The 25,042-nt window shown below is 41.9% G+C and overlaps 1 protein-coding gene and 1 long non-coding RNA gene across 2 annotated transcripts in view; one reads left to right on the forward strand and one right to left on the reverse strand.

Annotated features, from left to right (window-relative positions):
* LOC307224235 overlaps positions 1-1,860 on the reverse strand; it is a 44,508-nt gene extending 42,648 nt beyond the window's left edge. The window contains exon 1 of the long non-coding RNA XR_013842457.1: positions 1,551-1,860. This is a non-coding gene — a long non-coding RNA (uncharacterized lncRNA). The remainder of the gene's footprint in view (positions 1-1,550) is intronic.
* Positions 1,861-1,894: 34 nt separating this feature from the next.
* The window catches only part of LRP5 (LDL receptor related protein 5), a 121,088-nt gene continuing 97,940 nt past the window's right edge, over positions 1,895-25,042 (forward strand). The window contains exon 1 of the mRNA XM_079990671.1: positions 1,895-2,152. Coding sequence (XP_079846797.1) covers positions 1,933-2,152 — 220 coding nt within the window. The 5' untranslated portion in view covers positions 1,895-1,932. The remainder of the gene's footprint in view (positions 2,153-25,042) is intronic.

The following is a 25,042-nucleotide window of genomic DNA, read 5'->3' on the forward strand; positions in this document are numbered from 1 at the left end:
AACATTCTTTCACCTCTGGTGGACTTGCCCTAGAGTGAAGGTTTTCTGGGAAATGATTTATAATGAACTGAAAAAGGTATTTAAGTATACCTTCTTTAAGAAACCAGAGGCCTTTCTCTTGGGCATTGTTGGTCAGAGTGTGCAAAAGAAGGATCGAACCTTTTTTATGTACGCTACAACAGCAGCAAGGATACTCATCGCTAAAAGCTGGAAAACTCAAGAATTACCCACACTGGAAGAATGGCAGATGCAACTGATAGACTATATGGAACTGGTGGAGATGACGGGCAGAATCCGAGACCTGGGAGAAGAACTGGTGGAGGAAGACTGGAAGAAATTCAAGGACTATCTACAAAAATATTGTAAATTGTATGATTGTTAAGAAAGATGTAAGATTAGCAAAAACATGGCTTCAACAAACTAGTTGTAAAGAATATAAATTTAAATTCAACTGGAAGATGAAAAGATAAATTTGGGATAAGTAATACTTTATGATTAAGCTTCAATAAGTGTATGTTAAACCCCAAAATTTGAGATATTAAATATTGGAAAATTATATTATATGAATTAAATCAAGTTAATAATTTGCTGGTAAAATTTATGTTTAGAAAGCAGGAATAAGAGATGTGAGGAAGTCCAAAGTTGAGAATGAAATGTGGATAATGGAAAATATTATGTTATTATGTATGTTTTTTATTGGTTATACAAAATTTAATAAATATTATTATAAAAAAATAATAAAAATGTTTATTTGATGTGGTGAACATAGCGTTGTAGTAGACGTAGCGTTCTCACATGTAGTAGACTTAATGCTATAAACACGCTGGCCTACAGCAGCATGCTATTTCTCATGCAAGGTTAATCTTCAGGCACTTAACATGCAAGGAATTTCTATTGGTGAGTATTGCATGTCCCGCTTTAGAAGAACAGGGAGCTTGTGTAACCCTCCAGATGTTGTAGTTCTGCAACTCTCTGCATCGCTGACCCCTGGCCTGACATGCTGGCTGCGGCTGATGGGAGCTGGAATCCTAAGACATCTGGAGTGCCACAGTTCCCCATCCCAGCTTTGGAGCTACCTTTTTCCTAGAAGGGAAGGTGTGCAGCCGTTCCAGAAGCAAAGTGAGATACACTGGTGGGGGAAAGATTCACTTGCTGAACGTGCCTGTCAAGCTGATTTCCAAGGCACAAGCCTCCGCCCACCCGAAAAGAGAGCAACCCTAGCAGCTCCTTGAACAATTTGAGCAGCTTTCATGAACTGCAATGCCGCCCCTGGGTTTGGGGCTCCTGCCTAGGACCCATAGTGGCCAACTCCTGGGAGCCGAGGTCCCTTTGCCCTCCGCCAATTATTTGAGGGGGCTGAGTCCCCTGCCCAGTTGATAGGCATTGCCATTCAAATAGTGTGGGTGTGCCCCACCATGTGATCGATTATGCAGGGCAGGGCTTTTCTGCCCCCCCTCAAATACTTTATTTAAGTTGCCCCCCTGCTAGACCCCATGGAGAGTGTGGGTCGCCCTTGGGGCTGCCATCCCATGAGACTGAGCTGCACTTACTTGGGAACTGGGTGGGGAACGTTTACGTCCGAGGAAGCCCCCCGGGGACAGGCTACTTACTACCTGGACGGCTCAAGGTCGCACCCTAAACCCGGCTTGCCGTTTGCGGGTCCTCTTCCCGCCCTCCGCCCGGTGGGTGGTGACTTCTTGCTCGCCTAGGAGTAAGACCTGGCGAAGGGCGAGCCGGCCACCCGGCGCTCCTTCGCCGAGCAGGCGAGCCAGCAACAGGCGAGAGGAGCGGCGGCGCGCGGTTGTCCCACGCCGGGGAAAGGGGCGGGGCGGTCCCTTGGCTTCCGCTCGGCTCGTCCTGGGGCTGGAGGGAAGCGGGAGGCTCCCAGCCCCCTCAGCCCCCTCTCCTTCCCAGAGCGGCAGCAGCGCCTCGATGAGGAGGCGGCGGCGGAGGAGGAGGTGGGGAATCCGGAGAGCGCCTCCCTCCCCGTCTGCCGAGCGCGGCGCACTCGGAGCATGGAGCCCGCCTGAGCCACTCGGCGGGCAGCAGCTGCTGCGGCACAACATGGAGGCGGCAGCGCCGCCGCCGCGGCTGCTGCTCCTGTCCCTGCTGGCCGCCGTGGTGCTTCGGGGCAGCTTGGGCGCCGTCGGGGGTAAGTTTCGGGGCGGGGCGGGAGCTCCGGCAGGCGGCAAGCTGCCTTTCCCGGGCTCGGGGAGAGCGGGGAAGCCTTTTGTTGTGCAGACGGAAACTTCTCCGCGCAACTCGAGAAGTGGGACTTGGTGGGAATGGAGGAGGCTGGCATGGGACGGAGGCGGCGGCAGGGAGGAAAAGCAGCAGCCCAGGCGCGGAGGGCGGAAAAAACGAGGTGGGGGGGGGATCGAGGAGGCTCGGGGCCGTGAGGACCTTGGGGCCAGTGTCCGCAAGAGGCGCAGCGGGGTGTGTGCGAGGGCGACCCGTACCAGATCGGGCAAGAAAAAGGACGGAAAGCTGCTTCGTTGTGGCTCCCCCCCCCAACAAGTTCTCATTTAAGAATGACCTCCTCATCCCCCAGCACCAAAAAATAAATGTAGGGTTTTTTTCTGGTGTGTGTGTGGGGGGGGGGGGTGAGCCTTCCTTTTTCCTGCTGGCCAGGAAAGGATTCCCGTCGCCTTTTGCGTGCTGCTGGGCTTTCGAGCTCAACCTTGTGCCTCGAGAGCGAGACAAAAGTCTCCCCCCTCCCCGTTCCCAGCGCTTTGCGGCCCTCAGACGCAGTGATTTCCCTGGAGTTTGGAGGAGCTGGTGTCGGGTGTCGATCACAGGCAGAATCAAACTTTTGGCATCAGCGTTGGGAGTGGGGGTTGGGGGGGAGCAGATCTTCTTTCCTTTTATTTTAAAGTTGTAAAGGGGAGGGTATGGGGGAGAAACGGAGGGAGGGAGGGAGAGAGAGAAAGACTTGCTTGACTTGTGAAACTTAACACTTGGCAAAACAGACTTCTGAGAAGAGTTTGTCTGTCTGGGGGTTTACCCAGACTTTAGCTACAGTGAACATTTGTTCCCTTGACTACTCGGAGCGTTCAGACAATCACGTCCATTTCCATATCAATTAGCACTCGTTTTAAACTTTTGGAGGGAATCACGCTTTTCTTCTGCTTCTTCCTTAAACTTCTGTGCATATTCGTGTGTGTGTGTTTAAATTCTGACTGGAAACTTTCTGCATTCATACGTGATATATGGAGATTAAGAAGGGTGGTGGTGATGGTTGTAGCTGTATTTTCCCTATGGCTTCTTCTATTGGGCTGGAAAAGTGTCTTTGCTTCTGCATTTGATAAGCTTCAGTCCCATGTAGTGCACAAAGCAAATGTGGACTTATTTGTCCTATTTGAGAACATTTGTTCTGTTCTTGCCGAAAATCCCACGGTGCTTAATGTCTGGATACCAGTATGGTGATAATAATTAGAAAGTGATCCAGGGGTTGCCACCAAAAAGGGAGTTCTGAGCTGTACTTTTCTGCTCCTTTCTGTCATTGCCTACAGGAAAGTTCCAGTTTGCACGCAGGGAGCCTCGCGCAGTAGCCTGGTCTGCTTGTTGTCTGCAGTAGCAGTCAGCAAACTGAAGTTTTGATGCACTAATGAATGTTAATTGTTGTAATTTCCCAAGTAGTTGAAGAAATATAGTAGTGTGGCTAACAGTCAGTAGAGCACCCCCTCAGGGTAATTCGTATTAGGCCACCCACTTCTCCTGCAGTAGTTACCAAGAACTATCATTTAATATGGAAGCTCTGACTAAAATTCCTCCACAGCTGCTGTGTTCTGTTTGTGCATGGTTTTAACTATAGGTGCATGTTTGTGAAAAGGTTTCTGCACCTCTGATAATTGACTCTCTTTCTGATAAAATATTTTAGGAGAATCTTGGTGTCATTGATCCACTAGTTTGTTGCAGTGATGAGGTAACCTCATAGCTATTGTGGTCTTTTTTAAATTTTCCAGGAGCTCAGTTCTCTGAGGAATGGTGTTGTTTTATTTAGTAAGGCTTCTGTTTAAAATCTTGTGTGGGGCAAACTGAGGCCAAAATAACCCCAAAGAGGGGCTGTTTTCTGATAAATTTTAAAGGAATATGAACACAGCTACCATGTATCTTTGTTAAATGAACTCTGTGTACTTAAGGTGGCCTGCAGCTTAGGGTGAAAAGGGGCAGCTGCTGTATACCTGTTAGTTTGGGCAACGTTTGTTTGTAACAGCACATCCAATAGAAAAGATGTGTTTAATTTACTTTGGTAGGGATTCAGCTAATTTTTATTCTCTAACCAAATAAAGGATTTCCGTAACATTAAAACTATAACCGATAAAATTTTAAATAACTATAAACAGTGGGTTATATCCAATGTTACTTGTACACAAATTTAAAATAATTGCAGTCAATGGGTGATAACTAATATTAGTCATACTGGGGGGTCCAATCCATTGAAATTTTTAAATCCATTGATTTTACTGGGTCTGCTCTTCAGTATGTTTAATGTTGGATATCATTTAGTGGCTGGCATTTAGCAGAGCTGTGTTAAGTGGTAGAGTCTAGGATATTTAAGCCACACCTTTTCATTTAAATAAAAAAGCATTGGTGTTATCATTTAGTCAATTAAGAGTGTTTTGCATAAGGGATCCTATATTCTAGTATACCTGTGAATTTTTTTGTCACTTTGTTTTTTTCAAAATTGATAGTTGGTTGACTATATCTAATTTCTACTTACAATAGTATATTTTTGCCTTTTTCTGGGCAGCTGTTGGTTGAGCTTGTTTGTGGTTACTTATCAGAGAGTGTGTCCAGAGACAAGTTTGTTATGCATCCCGTTTGAACTTTTAGCACACAAAAGCAGTGTATAAGGGTCTCTGGGTAAGATAGTACTGTTAACTCTGCAATATCCCATTATTCATTTTGTGGTGCTCACACTAGTCTCTGTTAGCTGTGATGACCATCAAGAGAGCAGTGAGAAATAAAAATATTTATTCTTTCTTGTGTCCCCCCCCCTACTATTCCCCCCTGCACTCCCCAATATCTGGAATCCTGGAAGCAGAAATGCTGATATAGTGCTCTAGACCCCCAAATTATTGCCATTTGAACAGCCCAGAAGTACATTGCACACTTACTGTGTGGGCCTCCTAAAGTTAAGAAAATAAGCGATGGGAGGGGACTTGGTGGATTTTCTAGTGTTATTGGACCTCAGTTCCATCAGATTCATTCAGTATGGTCTGTTGCCAGGGGCAATGGGAATTGCAGTCCAGCAACATCTGGAGGGCCACAGGTTCTTTCTCCACATGAGCCCCAAATACTATTCTCTTGTTCTTATTTCCTATTCTGTCACTGGCATATAACATGCATTGCCAGAAACGTTCATTTCTCCTCTAGGCACACATTAAATTGGACTGCTGCTGCTTGAGTATAGGTAGTATGTGCAGTGAAATGCATAGTCTGTTGCTTGTTTTCCTAATACACATTAAAGCGGGAGGGCAGTGTTCAACATAAATAATTTTTTTGGGAAAGCTCACATACTATTCAGAATGTTAGGTTAATGTTCCATTTAGTTTTCTCAAGATGAATGTTCTTGGAAAGTTGCAGCTGCCACACTGCATTCGTTTACATCAAGGCAATAGCAATCATGATTTAAATTACGAAGGAAATAAATTTATTTAAATTTAGGGATATTAGATCAGGTTAGGATTCAGGTAGGTAGCCATGTTGGTCTGACACAGTCGAGATGTATATTCTCTAGTAGCATCTTAGAGACTAAGTTTGTTCTGGGTATAAGTTTTTGTGTGCATGGATGGTACCTGAAGAAGTGTTCATGCACACGAAAGCTTATACCCAGAACAAACTTAGTTGGTCTCTAAGGTGCTACTGGACATTAAAAATATATATTGATAGATAGATAGATAGATAGATAGATAGATAGATAGATAGATCAGGTTATGGTTGTAGATGGCCCACAAGTGAAAAGCAGTCTTGTGGTACTTTATGTGACAACTTTTTAGGATTCTGGTCATTTCAGTTTTGAAAGTGTACTATGCTTTTTAGCTATATGTGTTTGAGAATTCAAACTGATTTCCAAGTGTGAAAAGAATATGTTAATGAGAAAGCAAGTAGAAAATGGTTCCAGGTTTTGTTATTTCTAAAGCAGATTTCAAGATTGATCAGTTGCCAACACACAGCTTATTAAATGTGCACTTAACAGTTGATGGATGTGAAATTCTAAATACAGTAGGCATATTTCTGAAGCAAGAGATTTTAACTTCAGTCCTCTAGTTTATGAAATGAGCTGTTGAAGATTGTAGTCATCTGCTTGTTTTGCTTTTTTAAAAACTATTGGGATTAGAAAAACATGTGAAATTACCTTACTGAACTCTGTGCTTAAAAACTGCTTGACCTTGGGATTTCCATATAACTTAAGTTGAGGCAGGGGTTGCCAACCCTTTTTGGTCTGTGGGCACATTCGCAATTTTGAGGGAGTGCTGTTGGCTTCTGACATATAGAAAGAAAATGCGCATAAATATGAAAACACTTTGCTTTTCCATGGGGTTTGGGTAAAAGTTGCATGCAGTAGAATTAAAACAGATCCCTTTGAATTGTTTTTGGGCTAAAGTAGTGCTGGAAAGTAGCAGGTTGTGATTCCTATGGTTAGTCTATGGAGAAAAATGTGATCTGTAATGTATGGAAAACATGTAAAAACTTCATGCAGTTTCAAAAAGCAGCAGGTTGTGATTCCTATGGTTAGTCTATGGAGAAAAATGTGATCTGTAATGTATGGAAAACATGTAAAAACTTCATGCAGTTTCAAAAAGTCTGTTTTACTGGATCTGATGTATGCACAGTCAATCATCTTATGCATTCTACAGCCTTTCCTTCCTTCTTTCCTTCTTTCTTCCCACCAATCTCCTAGATTTACTTATCCTTATCTCCACCATTCTGGTCACCCTGTAGGTATTGTGAACATTGAAAAGCTCACAGAAGTGAAAGAGGAAATAGCATCATTCTTAAAACTTCCTCTTTTAGCTCTATGTACTTTTGAATCATAGAATTGTGGACTTGGAAGGGACCCCTAGAGTCATCTAGTCCAACCCTGTGCAATGCAGGAAACTCAGCACGCGGTTCCACATACAATCATACCAGACCTGCTTAGCTTTGCAAATGTGCTAGCAGTTATATTGCTGCACCACCTTTGCCACATCATGATGGTGGTGGCTGAGAGGCTTCATGCTGGTCAGGGGAGTCCCCCCCCCAGGACTGTGGGAACATATTATGTCAAAGCCTCTGTGTTAATGCCACATGTGCTGTCTGCTTGCCTGAACAATTTCTCCAGCTTTTCTTACCTTCATGGAAACTTGGTGCATATATGAACTGCGGCCTGAGCACTGTCTTAAATTCCTGGAAATTGGATTCAGCATGTTCATCTGACTTGCACTGAAGGCTCCATGGGGCTGAAGCACTCTGGAAATTTGACCATCCGAACAGTGCCACCCACCCTTAATTTGGACAACTGCTCTGGAAGGATATCAAGGTTGATGGTATCAAAAACTACTGAGAGGTCAGGGAGAATTAACAAGGAGACCTTTTTCCTGTCTCTCTCCCAAGTCCACTGGCTCATTGAGGAAAAAGCCAGTGAAATATTGTACATGTGTCTAGTGTGTCTAGGGCAGCGTTTCCCAACCTTGGGCCTCCAGCTGTTTTTGGACTACAACTCCCATCATCCTTAGCTAGCAAGACCAGTGGTCAGGGATGATGGGAATTGTAGTCCGAAAACAGCTGGAAGCCCAAGGTTGGGAAACACTGGTCTAGGGAACCAAACTATGCTGTAACATCATAAGCCTTTTCCTCTTCTTTGTTAAGAAGACAATGTTGAATTTCAGACTTTGGTAAATACAACTTGAATGGGATATTGAAGTCTGAAGTTTGACTTTGTCCAACATATTGGTAAAATAAAACTCAAATTTCATGGAAACTTTTATTTTGTGCCTCATTTTTCCTAAGTTGACTTTAGTCTTTACATATGGACTGTATTAGTGAGGTTGCCTAGTAAGAGCTTCTCGGGTTTTTAAAGATTGCTCTCTTTCCCTCATTTTCTCTTTGCATTACATGTTTGGCTGTCTTGGTGCTGTAAAAGAAAACAACCAGTCCTTGATTTTTAATGTATATTTTAGTATGTAATGAATGACAAATTCAGAGGTGCATATGAGATGTATTTTTCTTCTGCATGGGATGAGTGGGTGTTACGAAACACAAAAGGAAGATGGGCATGAACATTAGCAATGACTTCTGATTACTGGGTTGTTTGCTGCAGAGTAGGATCAGTTGACGGAATTAGTTTTTTGACATATATGTAATGAAATGATAGTGACAGGTGTGACTCTTGGGGTCACTCATGCCCCATTCTTGCTCCCTGCACAGACTCAGTTGAAGTATAGCACTTAACTGCACCTGGGATCTCCCTGAACTATCACAGGTTCAGAGGAATATGAGAGGATATCGATGCACTCAAACTGGTACTCTCTTACACTGGACTTGAAAATAACATCTGATCAGGCCCTATGAATATTTAGAAGATGCAAATAAGTCAAACGTCTGAACTAGGTCTCTCTACGGCAGGGGTCAGGAATTTTTTCATCTGTAGGCTGGTCCACTGTCCCTCAGACATTGTGGGGGGGCCGGACTATATTTTGAAAATATATATGAATGAATTCCTATGCCCCACAAATAACCCAGAGATGCATTTTAAATAAAAGCACACCTTCTACTCATGTGAAAACACCAGGCAGGCCCCACAAATAGCCCAGAGATGCATTTTAAATAAAAGGACACATTCTACTCATGTAAAAACACGCTGATTCCCAGACCGTCCCCGTGCCGGATTGAGAAGGCGATTGGGCCGCATCCGGCCCCTGGGCCTTAGGTTGCCTACCCCTGCCCTACAGCATTGGTATTAGCAGTAAAAAGTGTTAGTTTTCTCCTAACCCCAGGGGTGAAGCTTCTCAAGCCCGGGAGCTGAAATTGGCCAAGTACCTCTGATCCTTGGAGCCTAGGCTACTCCTTTCTTCCCAAGCTCATCCCTCACCAGCCCTGTACCCTCCTCAAGTTGTTTGTCTAGTTTAGGCATGTCCAAAGTCCATTTCGGGGGCCTAATCTGGCCTGCCGGTCAGTTTAATCCAGCCCCTGTAGCAGTTTATTTCCTGGGGTAAAAAACCTCAATAACTTCAATCCTAAAAAAAGGCCAACAACTTTGGTAGGCTCTCTGGTCCTTCATTTAATCAAATCTGGCCCTCTGAAAAAAGTTTGGACACCCCTGGTCTAGTTGAAGAGTGTTTGAACTGTGATAATGGCCCTTGCTTGTCCTGAATGGAGGATGGAAGGGTGTGTGGATACGTCACTCATTTTGTATGGCTAGAATATACTCCATTGTTACAAAGCTTTTGCCTCAGGCCTTGTCTATGCAGTCCCTGGAAGGTTGTCCTTGACAGAATGTGACCCTCAGGTTTCCCCACCCTGTCCTAAAGCTTGATTCCTCCTTAAGTGTGTCTTCAGAGTTCCCAATACTTCTCCATTTATAGTTGCCAAATACTGTATGTGGAGCATTATAAAGACCTGTATAAAATGCAAATCATATAAAGCTGCACATATTTCATGTCTGAATTTCTTAAATCTATAGCTTTCAGGGCTTCTATCTCTTTTAATGTTTTACATAAAGTAAAATATTACAGAATTTGTACTCCGAAAGACATTCAAATAGAGGACATTGTCAGGATCCATTCTAGAATAATATAGTCTGCTGCTTGATAACTTGAAACAGTGGCTTGCTGATCCTGGCTTGTTAAGGAGCAGCAAACCATGATCCCAGGTCTGGAAGGAACCTGAAGCCAAGGCTCCACACTTTGCTTATCCTGCTTGTGCAAACCAGGAGTGATCAGACTCATTCCTGATAAGATACAACAAACCAGAAAGTCTGGCTTATTGTTGCATGTGGATGTGGCCACCCTTTGGACCCCAAACCATGAGTTAAAAGAGAAACGTATTGGTGCTGTTTTGCTGAACACTTGTGCAAGCACAAGGCTTGTAGTTCTGTGCCTTGATGTATGGAGAGTGTGAGAGACAATGAGTAAGGAAGATACAGGCTTTAACATATAATCTCAGCTGGGCCATAAAGACAGGGAATTGGAGAACCTCCCTTGATTTGGGGTCCCCTTTCTCACCCTGTGCTCTTCTGCTAGGCTGGAACCAGCTTTCCATAGGTGTAAGAGGCATTTCGCAAGCAGAAGACACTTTGGATACAAGCCAGTGTTCTGCGGTATTTAAAGGCTTACTGGTTTCTTATGGCATGACCTTGAATCAACAAGAGCTGTCCTCATCAGATACATGACATATACACCCCATGCGGGTTGAGGTACAGTGGAGGAAAGCCATCTTTCCAATCCACTTCATGTCTTGAATGAAGAAGCCTCTTGACTATGAAAGCTCATACCAAAATAAGTGTTAGTCTGTAAGGTGCATCTGGATCTAGTTAGCTTAGCTGCATAAAATGAGATTTAAATGGAGTAGAGGAAATAGATCCCAAATTGTAGTGGATAAGTCGGACTTGAATCACTTGAAAGCTGCCCCATGTGACTTCTGGAATTCACACTGTCTGTCTGTCTGTTCTGTTCCACACCCATGCCTGCCCCCCTCCCCCATTTCCTAAACTTTTTCTCATGGGAACTGTGAGACTTCACCATGGTAGATGGGACTGCTACTTGGCAATCTGGTGTACATTCCTTAATTTGTATTTGCAGCAGATTTGAATACTGCATAAGGTTTAAACTGAACATGTATTTCTAGTTTAAAGCTGTGGTCATTTAATGCAGTAAGTGAGAATCTTCTTTTGGATTTGTTACTTATGAGTAACTGGACTCGCAGTGGGATCCATATTCTCTTCCTCATGCGTGTCATCCTTTAACTGAAAGAAAAGTTGTGTGATTGTACAAAACCAACCAACAGTTAAAGCATTTACAGAAGGTAACTCTGGAATTTGCACTCCTTTCCAAGAGATGTTCAGCCAATTGGGAGAATAAATTTTTTGATGTAGCTTTGAAATAGAATTAGTTGCAGATGACCAATACTTTGTTTGCCAGCAGCTAATGATCTGGAATTGAAGACTGCTTTGTGGAGCATCTGATGCCATGCCTGCCCTGCCCCTCGCCTTCTAAAACCATCTCCTTGATGTCTGTTTCTTTATCACCCTCCAGAACAGGAGTGGTCAGCCTGTGGCTCCCTCCATATGTTTCTGGACTTACCAACTCTCCTCATCTGGCCATGCTACTGGCCATGCTGCCTGGAGCTGATGGGAGTTATAGTCAAGCAACAACTCAGAGGGTCACAGTTTAGACACCCCTACTCTAGAGTCATATTACTAGAATACAGCAAGTGTAATACTGACAACTAGCTGTGCTGCTGGTCCTACCAAACTGCTTATGAAAGTTCACAGGAAGGGTTGGGATATGCGTAAAGAGATGGTGGCAGAAGTGGGGCTGTTCTGCCTTGGATTCCCATTGCTTCAGGCATGGCCAAACCTGGCCCTCCAGCTGTTTTGGGACTACAATTCCCATCATCCCTGACCACTGGTCCTGTTAGCTAGGGATTATGGGAGTTGTAGTCCCAAAACAGCTGGATGGCCAAGTTTGGCCATGCCTGCTTTAGCCTCTTCTACACTGGATTGTGTACCTGCCACATTGGCTCTTATACTTCTCTCTTCCTTGCAAGTGAGGAGGTACATGCCCTAAAGGTTTTAGGTAGATAAGTGGATAAAGTTTGGAATCTAGATGGGCAATGAACTTCCCCTTGTCTCTAGTTTCTGAGGCAGGCATTGATTTTGCCGCCTCCACTGTCTTATTCGGATTATTCCTTCTTGTATCATCCTGTTTTAATTGAAAGAGTATTGGAGGCTACTCAGTTCTCACTCTGCCTAGCCCTATGGTAGGTCCTGTGTCTTGAGTCCAATGTAGTTTTTTTTTGCCCTTGCTATTCCTGGATCAAAATGTTTATTTAAGAGTGTGTGTGTTCCCATGGAGAAATGGCTCATATGTTACTATTGGTGAATATGAATTGACCTTTGGTGGGACAGTAGAGTGTGGTGGAATGCCAGGAACTAGCTTTTTAATGTATGTACATTTGGGAAGGAAAGGGGGTAATGTCCGTCTCATTATTTTATGGCACACTTTAGCATCCTCTGCTATTTTATGTACACCTGGCAGGTGTTCTCTTTTTAGGGACATAGAAATACAGTGAGTTTCCAAAGACTGGGGGGGGGGTATCAATCAGCATTGACCTCTGAATATTGATAATTCTGATGAATCTGCGAGGCAGGTATTTTGGAAATGTGTCAGAAAATAGGCATATAATTTCCTAATCATGTTTACATGACTGTTAGCATTCAGCAGTGCACATCTGTGTTTTTTTATTTGCCAAATATCTGGGATTGTTAACGTTTCAATCGTTGGTTTTGGAAACACCGTTTTAACACAGATTAATTAGTGATATACAGCCATCCAGTGACAGATTGGTGTTATGGCTCTGAAAGCAAATGAATGCTGTCATCTGAAAGTTGTGTTTAAAAAGGTTATTGGCCAACCACACACTGCACTGTTTGGGGTGCCCACAAGGGCTCAGATAATTTACGCTTCCTAATTTTATCAGAACCTACCAAGTATTGACAGTCAGAGAAGCAGCAACACACCCACACACCACTGCAGTAGCTGTAATTTCTGTTCCTTTCAATATGTTTTAAAATCGCCAATAAAGTAGTTAAAATTCTTCCAAAACTTGGGTGCTATTGCCTGACTGGAAGGTTTTCCTGATCTGTGATGATGCCCTTACCTGCCTGGATGAAGAATTAAGAGAGGGGGGTGTGTGCACGCATATAGAAACCTCTGCCTTCTGTGTGCTTGAAATGTAGCTTACTGTAGAAAGGCAAGAATTGCATCTTTCTCTCTGCCCAGTTTTCCCTCTGCCCCCTTGTTCCTGGGAGGTTGTCTATGAGGGAATGCAGCCCTGGAGCTAAATAAGGTTCCCTGGCTTAGGATGTGACCTGCTTTCTCTGTTACACTGAACTGTAAGAGGAGTGACCCCGAGGCCCTTACTGGAGTTTTCTTTTTATTCCATGAAAGCTTTTACTTAAGACTCAAAGCAATAACTAGCAATCAAGGCGTCAAAAGTGTTTGCTCACCATTGCCACACTAACTATGTAAATATAACATATAAGCCCTTTAAAGGAAACAATGTAATGTTGCAATCAGTGTATTAGGATACCACATTCTTCAAATGATTTATACTTAAAGGTTGTCTCCAGGGCTTTTTTTCAGCTGGAGCTCAGCTCCAGCACTTCTCAGGTGGGTGCCATTGCCATTCTAAAAGAACAAGGGAGAAGTTCCATGGTGAGCTCTAGCACCTCCATCCCTTCCTTCCTTCCTTCCTTCCTTCCTTCCTTCCTTCCTTCCTTCCTTCCTTTCTTTCTTTCTTTCTTCTATCTATAATTTTTTTAATAGTTTTCCAATATACCTCCAATAATAGCAAAATTATAACAATAACTATTAATTCCCAAATTATAGTTATCGAAATGCCAACCAACTTCCAATTAATACATTTTAGTTAAAGTGGCTCCGTGCATGGTGGTTTGGGTGCATTTCCAATCTTATATCACTGCGTTCCATAATCTTAAATAATGTCAGTTACATTTCAGTTATAATAATAATCTCTTAGTCAACAGCTACATAATTAATGATTTCCATTTGTGATGTTACAATATATAAATTTATAAAGTTTAATGGTGGTGTAGGAGGGTTTTTGCCAGGCAAAGTGTTTTTGCATTCAGTGCCTCCCTGCCTTCCACATTTCATGCCAGAGCAAGAGCCAGGTATCGAGATGAACTGTGAGTGAAGCCCATTCCCCCATTCTTGGGGGGGATTTGCAAGGATGAGTTACCCTCTGTAATCCTTGTTTTTCATTTGCTGACGATCCCCTGCTGTCATGGGGGCTGCCTCCTTTATGGCAAGTCGGGACCAGAAGCCTCTGGCACCTCTTTCTAGAAAAATAGCACTGGTTGTCTCCCAAGTAAAACAGAAATCCAGTTGAATGCTGTGTATACATGTTATGAATACAAAATGGTGTGTGTGTGTGTGTGTGTGTGTGTGTTTAAACCCGCACAATTAATTCAATAATTGGGAGATAAGGGAAACTTTAAAAGATATGGGAACTGGATATTGACACACAAATTCTTCCCAAGGATTGGAATAACATTTGGGAATCACGGCCCTTAAAATTTGTTTCCAGGTTTTTTAAAGGGAAAACTTATTAAAATTATTATACAGATGTTATCACACTCCTTTTCAAATGTCAAAAATATTTTATTCTATATCACCTAACTGTTGGAGGGGTTGCAGTAAACTTAGTACATGTTATCATTTATGGTCGGAATGTCAGTTAGTGCAAGATTTTTGGAATTTGATAGAAATGTTAAATATTAAAGAAACTATTGTTTGTTGTCCAAAATTAATGCTACTGAATATTTTTGATGATACCAGTGTAAATATATTGGAAAAAGGGGGGTGTCTTATATACGATCTTGGCAGCACACAAAGTTATTGCAACTGAATGTAAAACAGCCCAGAATCTTACACTGGATACTTACTACTGCTCACTCTGGAATATAACTATAATGAAGGAAATCATGCATAATTTGAGATTTTGACAAAGACTAGAACCTCCAGATTCTTTTTATGTGATTTGTCATTCCTTTATGACACGTACAGCTGAACAATCATTTTCAAGACATCCCTTGTCACAAGCCTGGCATATCTGGAACTATACTTTGTGGTCTGATAAAGTTGATAATCGTTACTTGGGCTTTGTTATTTTAACTCATGCAACTACTCATGCATATATTTCATAGTTTTTTAATCTTAATTCTTGTCTGTTGTTATATTAAGAAGGAATAATACTAATAAAAGCTTGACAAAAAAAAGTAAGTGGCAGATAGGAAAAAGGGAGGATCATAAGTGGTGCGTTGTAGGCTCTGTTTTGTATTAACAGTGGGTAACCATTCTATTTAATATCACTGCTGAAGTTGGACAGTGGAGTATTTTAATAATCTAAGGGTGGACAGAGCTTCAAGTACTTCATGAACGAGAGAAACCTACAAGGCGTGAGAGCAGATGCCAAATGTTTGCGAAGGACATGTCTGTAATTCCTGTAGAACTGTGTTACCAAATACACATAGAGTTCGACATAGGTGGGTGGGTGGTTACATTTAAGCAATTGGTTTCCCTGCATGTGCAGAGCCAGCTCACTTGTCTATTCCATGCCCTTTTTAGATGTTCAAATCTGTTGTGAGCCTGGTAGTGGTTGTGGTTCTGGGGAGTGGTTGTAATTCTGTTAATTAAAATAACCACTGAGACAACCTGAGGGCAAACCTGTTAAACAGCATTAATAGATGTGAGAAGGCCGCAGACACCCTAAGCGGTCCTCAGACCCATCTCCCACTTCCTTAATGATCTGTTCCTGAATACCCTGCTTAGCCTGTTTTGAGAGAGGCTTGGAAGCCCCAGCAAACAGAAACCTCTTCATATAGAGGACAAGCTGACCACTTTAAGTTAAGGGAATTACACTCTATCTCTTAAGGCTGCAACCCTAACAACACTTACTTGGGAGTAAGCCGCATTGAATTCATGAGCAGGCATGGTTCGTATTGTGTTGTGATTGTAGTCATTGAGTTTTTAAACCTAGAGAGTGGAATTCAGTGCCGTGCTATTACAAATATTCCATCTGCACAAGCATTGCAGCTTGTCCCCACCCCAGCCACCCACCCGGCACTGCTGTTGGAATTCTTCTGAGGCCCGCACAGGCCAATTTTGGGGTGCAGGGAGAGGACAGGGGGAACTCCATTGTGCAAGCAAAAGGCATGCATAGGGCTTCAACTGATGGAGTACATTAGGTGACTGCAGCCCAGAATACACACACATACAGAGAGAGAGAGAGACTTCTTTTTTTGGCATTACTTGATTTTTCTCCCTTTGTCTAACCATTCTTAACAAAACTGTTCAGAAACAGAGGCACAAGTCTAGTTGCCTGTGAGTTCATTTTATTTTATTTTGCAAGATGCTCTTGGAGGATGACGTCTGGTTTACTAGCAGTTTCTTTATAGTGGTTTTGCATGGGAGATGGGGAGGGTATGTTGGGGAATATTTTTAGGAGCAAGAAAGAGTTGCAGTACAATAGTTTTTTACTTGTTTGCTTCACAAACAGTTTTGCAGAGAAGAATAGGTAGTTTGTGCCTGTCAGCTTTCAGCCATAGTGACTTTCCCCCCCCTTCTCTCCTTTTTCCTATCAAGTTGCTTGATAATGAAAAGGAAACAGCAAGGGAAGAGCACCAGTGTGATAGGCTTCACTGCTCGCCCAGCATTACCTTATAAAAACTAGTCTTGCAAATAGTTAGTAGAGGCAGTTGTGGCCAGATGGGTGGCAACTGAAAAACTTTCACTGCTTCCCTCCTCCCTGGATTTTACCATGATTCCTTGGCTTGTGTGCTTATTCCAGTGTACCATTTGGCTCTCTACATTACTGCAATGTAGACATATGCTAACTTGCTTCTCTTTTTGTTACAACATCATTTTCCATGGTTTTCATGCTAAAAGAGCAGCCTTTGTTTTAGTAATTATCATAGTTTGACTCTCCCTGGAGATGTGTGGATTTTATTTGGTTTCCAATCATTCTTCAGATTTCTGACAGGAATCGAGTACTGATGGGTTACAACTGTATCATCTTCTTAAAACAAGAATTACACATTATAATTAAGAGGAGGAGGAAAGCAAGAGTAGAGGAGGATTTGACTTTTTCAAACCACAAGTGAAAGACACGGGATTCAGTTTGCAGGATTTGCTCAGTTCAGATGCAATGACCAAACCATGGTTTACCCGTTGGGAAGGAAACATGCACTGTGCTCAAGCATTCCACCCTCCTGTTGTGCACATCAATTCCCTCTTTTACTTTCTGTCTTGTGGTGGCAATAGATCTCTGTGAATCCTGAACTGTGCAGATTATGTGGTTGCCACTAAACACAGATTGCTTCCAAACTGGAATTGGAAGCCAGTTTGATTAAGACACCACAGTAAACCATTTAGGAAAAAGGATTTGTTGTGTGTGTATCTCAAGGGAAAAAGGAGAGCATGAACCTGTAGCATGTTTCTGATGGCTAAACCATGATTGAATTCAACTACCGACACACATAACCTGGTCCTGTTATTGTACTACATCATCTGCATCATAATATAGATAAAATAAGGTGCACACTACAGACACTTCAAATGATGCAAAACGTTAAACAAGCAACTAGATGCCATTCCCCTCAAGACGAAGTTTATATTCTAGTCTCTCAGACTACCTTTCCCCACTTTCCATCCTGAAATCAATTTTTCAAAGGATATTTTTTTTATTTGGCATACAAGGATTTTATTCAAACTTTGGAAACAGAGAAGTGATATAACATGGGAAAAATCCAGAAATTATCGTGCTTAGCTATGCATCTCTTCACATTTTTCTCATGATGTTTTCAGATTATTTTCTGATCTGAAAATCTCATGAGAGGTGGCCTTTCTTAAGAGATTTGCTGTGTTTCCTGACTTCTCTCTGTGAACAGAAATATTACAGAATCAAGCTCTGGCCAAAACTGGAGTGAGGAAAGAGAAAAGGCATGTTTAAAAATATGGATTTTTAAAGTAAACCATCTCTGGTATCATCATATGGGCTGCTTATGAAACGCACACAGACACTTGAGGCTGTCTTCACATGATGGGTGGGGTTTCCTCTTCCATTTCACATGAGCTTGATTTTAAACTAGGTTAAGGCGTGCTTTTTTGCTTTTGTCAGCTTAGTTTGAATTTGTAAATGACTTGCCATATCTATAGCGCCTGTGTGAAATAGTTAATGCTCTATAATGCCAACAGGCAAGAAGAGTTGTTGTTTTTAATTGTAATTGGCTCAGTTTGCATAGGAACAAGTTCAAGTCATTTCTTATTTTAAAATGTTCCAGGTACCATAAATATGCAAGGGAAAGTATTCCCTGGACTCATATTTAATTTTTTAGGTGGGGTTTTTTAAAAAAATGTGTGAGAGTTGTTATGGTTTGGACAGCAACTTAGCCGATTTCTAAGACTTTGTGGTAGGGAGGGTATTAAATGATGGTTTAGTTATAATGGAAAATTTGACTTGCAAAAACATTACAGGACGTCAGTAAATAAAACCTTTCACAAAGGTATGCTTGTTTCTGATCAGTTTCTAGTTCCAGATGTTGGTTCTGCTGACTCCAAAAACTTGACTAGGTTTCAGGAAAGTTGGAAAGATACATTGCCTTTACCATCTGTACTGAATATACCATGCATATACTTGGAAGAGAAATTAATCTGAAATATGGAGCAATGCTCAGAAATCTACCCAGGCCAGAAATAATTAATCTGCAGAGTTTCATAGCAGCTAACACAACACCTTTTTCTTATTTCTTATTCTTGTTTCATAAGAATCCTTGGGCATGGCATGTGTTAGAATAGTTGATACTTAAAATGTCTTTCATGTTTTAATTTAAACATTGTTGGACATTGGAGGGGGTGCAATTGCATTATGTTTGAAGGTATATATTTTTTAAAAACCCAAGTTCTTAAATTTTCTTTTCGGGCTCAACACTTTAATGATGTTCAGGGTGGGGGGAGAGGATCTGGTGGAAAGGGATTGTTCAGATGGTAACAATGGTATGAATAACAGCATGAGTTGTGTGTGTCAGCCCTTCTTTCCAAATGTCTTTCAAGTTTCTCTTTATTGGAGATGCTTCTGCATTAGCCAGGAGCACTGATTAAGGTCAATTCATTCCTTATGGCATCGCTTCTCAGGGGTCAGGATTGCTTTGTATTTCTGGAACTACATGAAGGGAGATTCTAAATTTCCTTTTGTATTGTTGTTCAGAAATCTGAAATGCTGCTTTCAGTGCTACAGAGACTGTGACTGTGGGGTTTCTGAGACGGTCTTCCTTGAAACTACATGTGGCATGATTTCAGCATGTTTCTTTTGTATAGCACCAAATTGTTCATTAGAGATGAATGTAACCAGAATTGGAAATAAAAGTACATAAGGATAGGCATTACCAAGCCTTCTCTTCTCTCCCCCTCCTCATCCTTTCATTCTGTCAGCACTTGTATGCACTGCAGGCTGTCATTGTGATCCAGATAATCTCTGCTTTTATTAACATAAAACCTAGCCCTTGTGGCTTTAATGGGAAGTTTGAAAAGTCCTATAGTGGTGTATCCTGGAGGCACAGACACTAAAAACTTATTTTCAGGTTGTCTGATTTCTGAGCCTGTTTTGCTGAGATGCCAAGCTATTATTTCTTTAAAAAATAATAAATTGAGAACACCCCTGAACAACCAGGAATTGTTTCCTTAAAAATGAGAGATTTTGCAAGTGAGAAAATCCATGCTTGGGTGAGAAAAAAATTGCTGTTGGCATGTGAAAGTTTTCTTGCTTTAAAACAACTAAAGTATTTTGTTCTTTTTATTTTTATTTTTATTTTGGAAGAAAATACACTGCCAACATTAATAAAAACTATCATGATGATAAACTGCATAAAATCAACAATACAATTATATCCCTAAAACAAATGCAAAATGCATCACAAATCAGTAGGGGTTTTGAAGGTGGTAGTTCTGTTTTCTTTGCAGTATCAATTTTGGGGATGCTCAGTTGCCATTCGTCGCCTTTTGGGCGTACTATCATTGATTGCAATTGCCGTAAAGGGGAGAGGGATTGCACCCCCTGGATTTTAAATCAAATGGGGAGCCTGTGTGCATGCAACAGGGCCCCTATTTCAGCCCTTTCAACCACCCTCATGTAGGCAGCAGGAAGGCAGGGCCAGCAAGCATGTGGACAGGAGACCCAGTGAATATGGCACTGCTCTCCTCCTGATGAGATTTTAATTACATGAAGGGAGCATGCCTGCAATCTGTGCATCTGAATTCAGAAACTGCACAAGAGATGCATAAAGTGAAGCATACTTGTCAGCCTATGGCCTTCAACTTATTATTCATAATTTTAATGAAGCGTAGATAGGTCTGGCTCCCCAGTATGCAAGAAAATTGAGTTTGCTCATGTTTTCACCAAACAAATCCCAAAAGAAACCTGATCATCATGATGTGTATAGTCAAGAACCTATAGAGCCAAGAATTGAACTCTGCTGTTAGGAGTTGTGGGTATATGAATAGTGGGTGCCAGGGTTTGGGGATGCCAGATTCCCCTAAATTCTTGATAGGTAATAGAATTTAAATCAAGCCTACTGAATGCTGGATCGAGCAGGAATTCAGTTGCTGGAATAGCCAGGCCCGCCTGATAATGGCCCGCTAAGTATGAGTTGTTAACTTAACAAAGGCAAGGTGATGAGCCATTAAGAAAGTGGGAGCTCTATGTCAGACACAAAGGGGTGGAGCCCCACCCGTGAGCTCTGAGTTAATGGGCAGAGACAAAAGACTTGAGGGGTGTTCTAGGGAAACAGTCTGTTTCCACTCTGTTAAATGGAGCAAGCTGGAGCAGAGAGGCAGAGGGCCATGGCTGATTTCTGCTGGCATCTAAGGCTGTGGCCATGGAAGAAGCAAGAGCCTCTTGGAGTGTAATGCTTTGAGCACCTCCATCATAGGCTCAGGTCGGAGCGGCATGTAACATCTGCCATAGATTTCAGTGTTGACTGGAGTCTGCCCTGTTGTCATGGCAAGAAAGATGACCCCACTTTTAGTCCAAAACATTTGCCATGCTTGGTGAATACTACGTATTGTTTTTGCTTTCCCCACACTCTTATCAGATTGTCTTATAATAAAGAGCAAGGCATACATGATGTAATGTAGCGGCTAAGAAGGTAAGCTGGGAATTGTCTAGTTCTCAGATTTTGCCTCCACCTTGAACTAGGAGGCCTTAGGCAAGTCATTGTTTCTCAGTTTCATCTCTTTCCCCAGCCTCCAGTCTGGCAGTATGAGGATGATGGTGATGTACTGCCATGTCATGCTTATAACTGGAGTACAGGTTCCATGGGGCCTTTTGGCCTAATTTCCTGTGGACTGGAGCACCATCTGACTCTCTAGAAACTGTGAACCCACTTAATCACAAAGACTGGTGCTGGCTCAGGAGGAAGAATGGGAAAGGAAAAGAGAGATGACCATAGATCACAGGGATGACCATACAGGTGATCTCTCAAATATAGGAATAAGGAAGGCAAGGGTGACCAGGATCTTTAGGAATTGACTAAACAGATTGGCAGTAAATTGTAGAATAAATTGTGAAGTTGTAGCCACTGTATGGACTTTTAAAATAAAAAAGGCACAGAAATGGCAGCAACACTCTTCTCGTGGATTCCTTTTGGGGAGGAAGCATTTTTGGATAATATGCTTATGAAGGGCAATTGTATGGAATTATGCTGTTTTTTGGAATATTGCCGCTCCCTCCTCACAACCTACCTTCCTTTCTCTTTCTTGCCTTGATCTTTTTTCCTTTCTTCTTGATTGTTCTTGTTACTGCTTTTCGGGTATTAGATAATGAACATTTAAAATGAAGCTGTTGTTGAATTGTGCATAGGACAACTGCCAACCTGGTACCTTCCAGATGTCTGGAACTATAACTCTTCTAATCCCGGCCAGCATGGTGATACTGTCTGGGACTGACGGAATTTCTAGTCCAAAACATCTGGAAGGCAACAGTTTGGTGAAGACTGGTGTAGGGGTGTAGAGTGGGTTTGGTATTGAAACTTTGCTACCTGACTTATGCTTGTATGCTTAATTGCAGCTGGACTTTGTTCCCTTCTTTTTGTTTTCAACAAATTTAAACCTTTTTAATTTCTCAGAGGCTATATCTGTGGCTCCTTTTTTCTTTGTAAAGGACAGGAACCAAAACTCTGCTACAAGTAACTTCCTCTAAACATTCATATCTGAAACTGGAGCCTCTGGGCATGTCTGTAACTTTTCCAGAAAGGTTTTTTTGTTTTGAGATTTACCAAAAAGGGAAGTGAAATTTAGGATAGAAAACTTTGTTTGTTAGCTGTCTTAACTTTTGTGCTTTGGTAATTTTAAATACAGAGGCATGCCAGAGCCCCTCTGGGCAATGAAAAACCAAGTCTACATGGTAATCATGTTTCCTATTCCTATTGAGCTCCCACCGTGTACTTGGAAAATAGGTTAGGATGACAAATACTGTTCTGTCACCTACTAGGGTTTTGATATATAGGTGCCAGTGTAATGCAACTCCTCAGAACTGGGTGTAGACTAAGCAGAAGAGAGAGAAAGTTTGTTTCCTTCAGTTTATCAATATGCACTACAAATAAGATGAGGGACTTTGATGGGTTTCCATAGAAATAGTTTGTATGTGAACTTCTTTGGTTGTTAATGTCAGCATGAACTAATGACTGGAATTGGTTGCCTGGATACTTGTGCTGACGTTGTGTTGAGTCCTAGAAGTGGAATTTTGGTGACGTCGTGGAATGTTTACAAGCATCCTGAGTACTCAGGTGCAAATATTGCAAGAGAAAGATGAACTAACAGTAAATTTAGACATGAGTAAAAACTCATGTCTTAAGGCAGTGGATGGAGCAGTGTGCTGGTTGAGGTGAGGGTGGAAGAACAGGAGTAGATGTTGGGACTGTCAGGGTGGCTGGCTGAGTGACAAGAGAATCTAGTGAAGTTGGTGAGCCCAAGCAGGCAGTGTATCTGAGGGCATAGCATTGGAGAGGGAAGTGGATGGAGAAAATGAACGAGCAAGAGAGGTGTGTGAGATGAGCATAGGCACTTTGGACAGAAGGGGACTATGGACCATGAGCGAAGTGGTCAGCAAGGCTCCAGTGTCGCTATGGGTGACATTTCTGTGCGCACTTCTGTGTGCTACAAGAATATAATAAAACTGAGAAAGCTTTTTAATTGCTTTATATTTTCAGAATGCACCTTTGTCCACTTGGCTAGAGAATGTGGTTTTTTGTTGTTTTGGACAATGTCTTTTTGACATTAGTCTCTCCAGGGAAATAAAAGTAACTTTGTCCAAATGAAATAGTATATAATCAGAGTGCTATATTTCGTTGTAAATAATAATGTTAGCAGTAACAAACTGTAGGTTGCCAAGTAAAACCAAGATTCTGAAATAAATCTCTCTGGTTTCTGAAACCCTGTAATTATTGCAAAAAACTTAACTTAGTACAGAAAATGTATCTTTTACAAGAGCCCTTAAAATGTGCAATTCTTGCCTGTGCAAAACAAACCCAAGACTAGCTGCCCAAATTTTATAACACTCGACAGGGTGATGCTTGCTTGTAAAGTTGGGGGCGGGGTGAATTTTGTGATTTTTAAAATTATTATTGATACACAGTAATCAAGGGAAATGTGTTTTGGGTTACTTTTAAATGATGGAAAACTTCTGGTGGCACAGAAAGAGATGTATTTATAGAGCCAACTTTTTTCAAACAACATGCTCCTTCTTTATACAAAATCTTGCTTCATTTCTGGGTCCTGACTTTTGCATTGTGGGAAGGGCGAGGTTATTTTCTTGTTTTGGTTTAATAATTTACTTGGGTTTTATCTTGTATTTTATTCTGTGAACTGCCCTGAAATCTTTTGATGACGGGTGCTATATAAATTATTATTATTATTATTATTATTATTATTATTATTATTATTATAAAATTGCAAAAGCACCTCATAAGAAGACAGACTGTAAGCCCCTCCCCCATGAAGTGACTAGTATTGATTTACTGTTGTTTTTTCATGAATGCTTATGGGCTTGTTTCCTCCATTTTTATAGCCATTATTAAATATTGTGTGTGAAATATCCCCCCCCACAAAGTCTGTAGTGCTTCAAGTTGCTGCTGGAGAAAATTCAAAAAGCTTCCCCCATCAACTCCCCTGTTGACACAAAAGACATTGGATTGTATCCAGTGAAGTATTACACTCACAATAATGTCTTTCCATCCCTACAATGGAACTTGCTTTCCCCCTCTCCTTCTCCATGTGTCTGCCCCCCCCCCATCTGCTTTAGTGTTTCCCAAATCTTCCAAAGCAGGTTTGGGGAGTACTGCTCCGGCGGGAAGGTAAACGGCGTTTCCGTGAGCTGCTCTGGTTCACCAGAAGTGGCTTAGTCATGCTGGCCACATGACCCGGAAACTGCGGACAAACGCCGGCTCCCTTGGCCAATAAAGTGAGATGAGCGCCGCAACCCCAGAATCGTCTGTGACTGGACCTGACGGTCAGGGGTACCTTTACCTTTTAGGAGAGGAGAAGGGACATGGGTGGCGCTGTGGTCTAAACCACTGAGCCTCTTGTGCTTGCCGATCAGAAGATTGGCAGTTCAAATTCCCAGGACGGGGTGAGCTCCCGTTGCTCGGTCCCAGCTCCTGCCAATCTGGCAGTTCGAAAGCACAAAGCGCAAGTAGATAAATAGATACCTTTACCTTTACGTTTTTAGGAGAGGAGAGGCAGGGGATGTTCCATTGTGCAAGAAGAAATTGTTAAATGTGTGCAGTGACTTAAGTTGGGTAAATGTTAGGGGATTTTTCTTTTTTCATGGGACCACACACTGAACTATGCTTCATAGGCAGTCTAAACTGAGTAACAATTCGGGGGGGGGGATAGTTTCCCACTTTTCTGATAAATTTGCTTCTAGAAATTCTGCCTTGGTGCTGAACTTACCAAGCTCCTTTTTGAGTTAAGTTTCTTTAATAGAGGTTCAGACTGTCTTCCTGTCTTTGCTATACTGTAGTATGATAACCCAAAACAATGCTTGGCATACATAAGACTGTCACTAAAAATAATTCATATTTTGAGATGGAGGCATGGATGAAATTGCTCTACAGGAGGTTGTATATAATAACCAGCTTAAAGTATAGGCTGTTGCAGTTTAAAGAAGGGGTGAAAACCAGACTCTGACATCTGTTGTAGCTCTGTGCATAAATGATTCTTAAAATAAATTTTAATTTTCTCTTTCTCCAAATTTCAAACAT

This window comes from Podarcis cretensis, assembly GCF_951804945.1.
Source record: "Podarcis cretensis genome assembly, chromosome: 1".
NCBI classification, from domain to species: domain Eukaryota; kingdom Metazoa; phylum Chordata; class Lepidosauria; order Squamata; family Lacertidae; genus Podarcis; species Podarcis cretensis.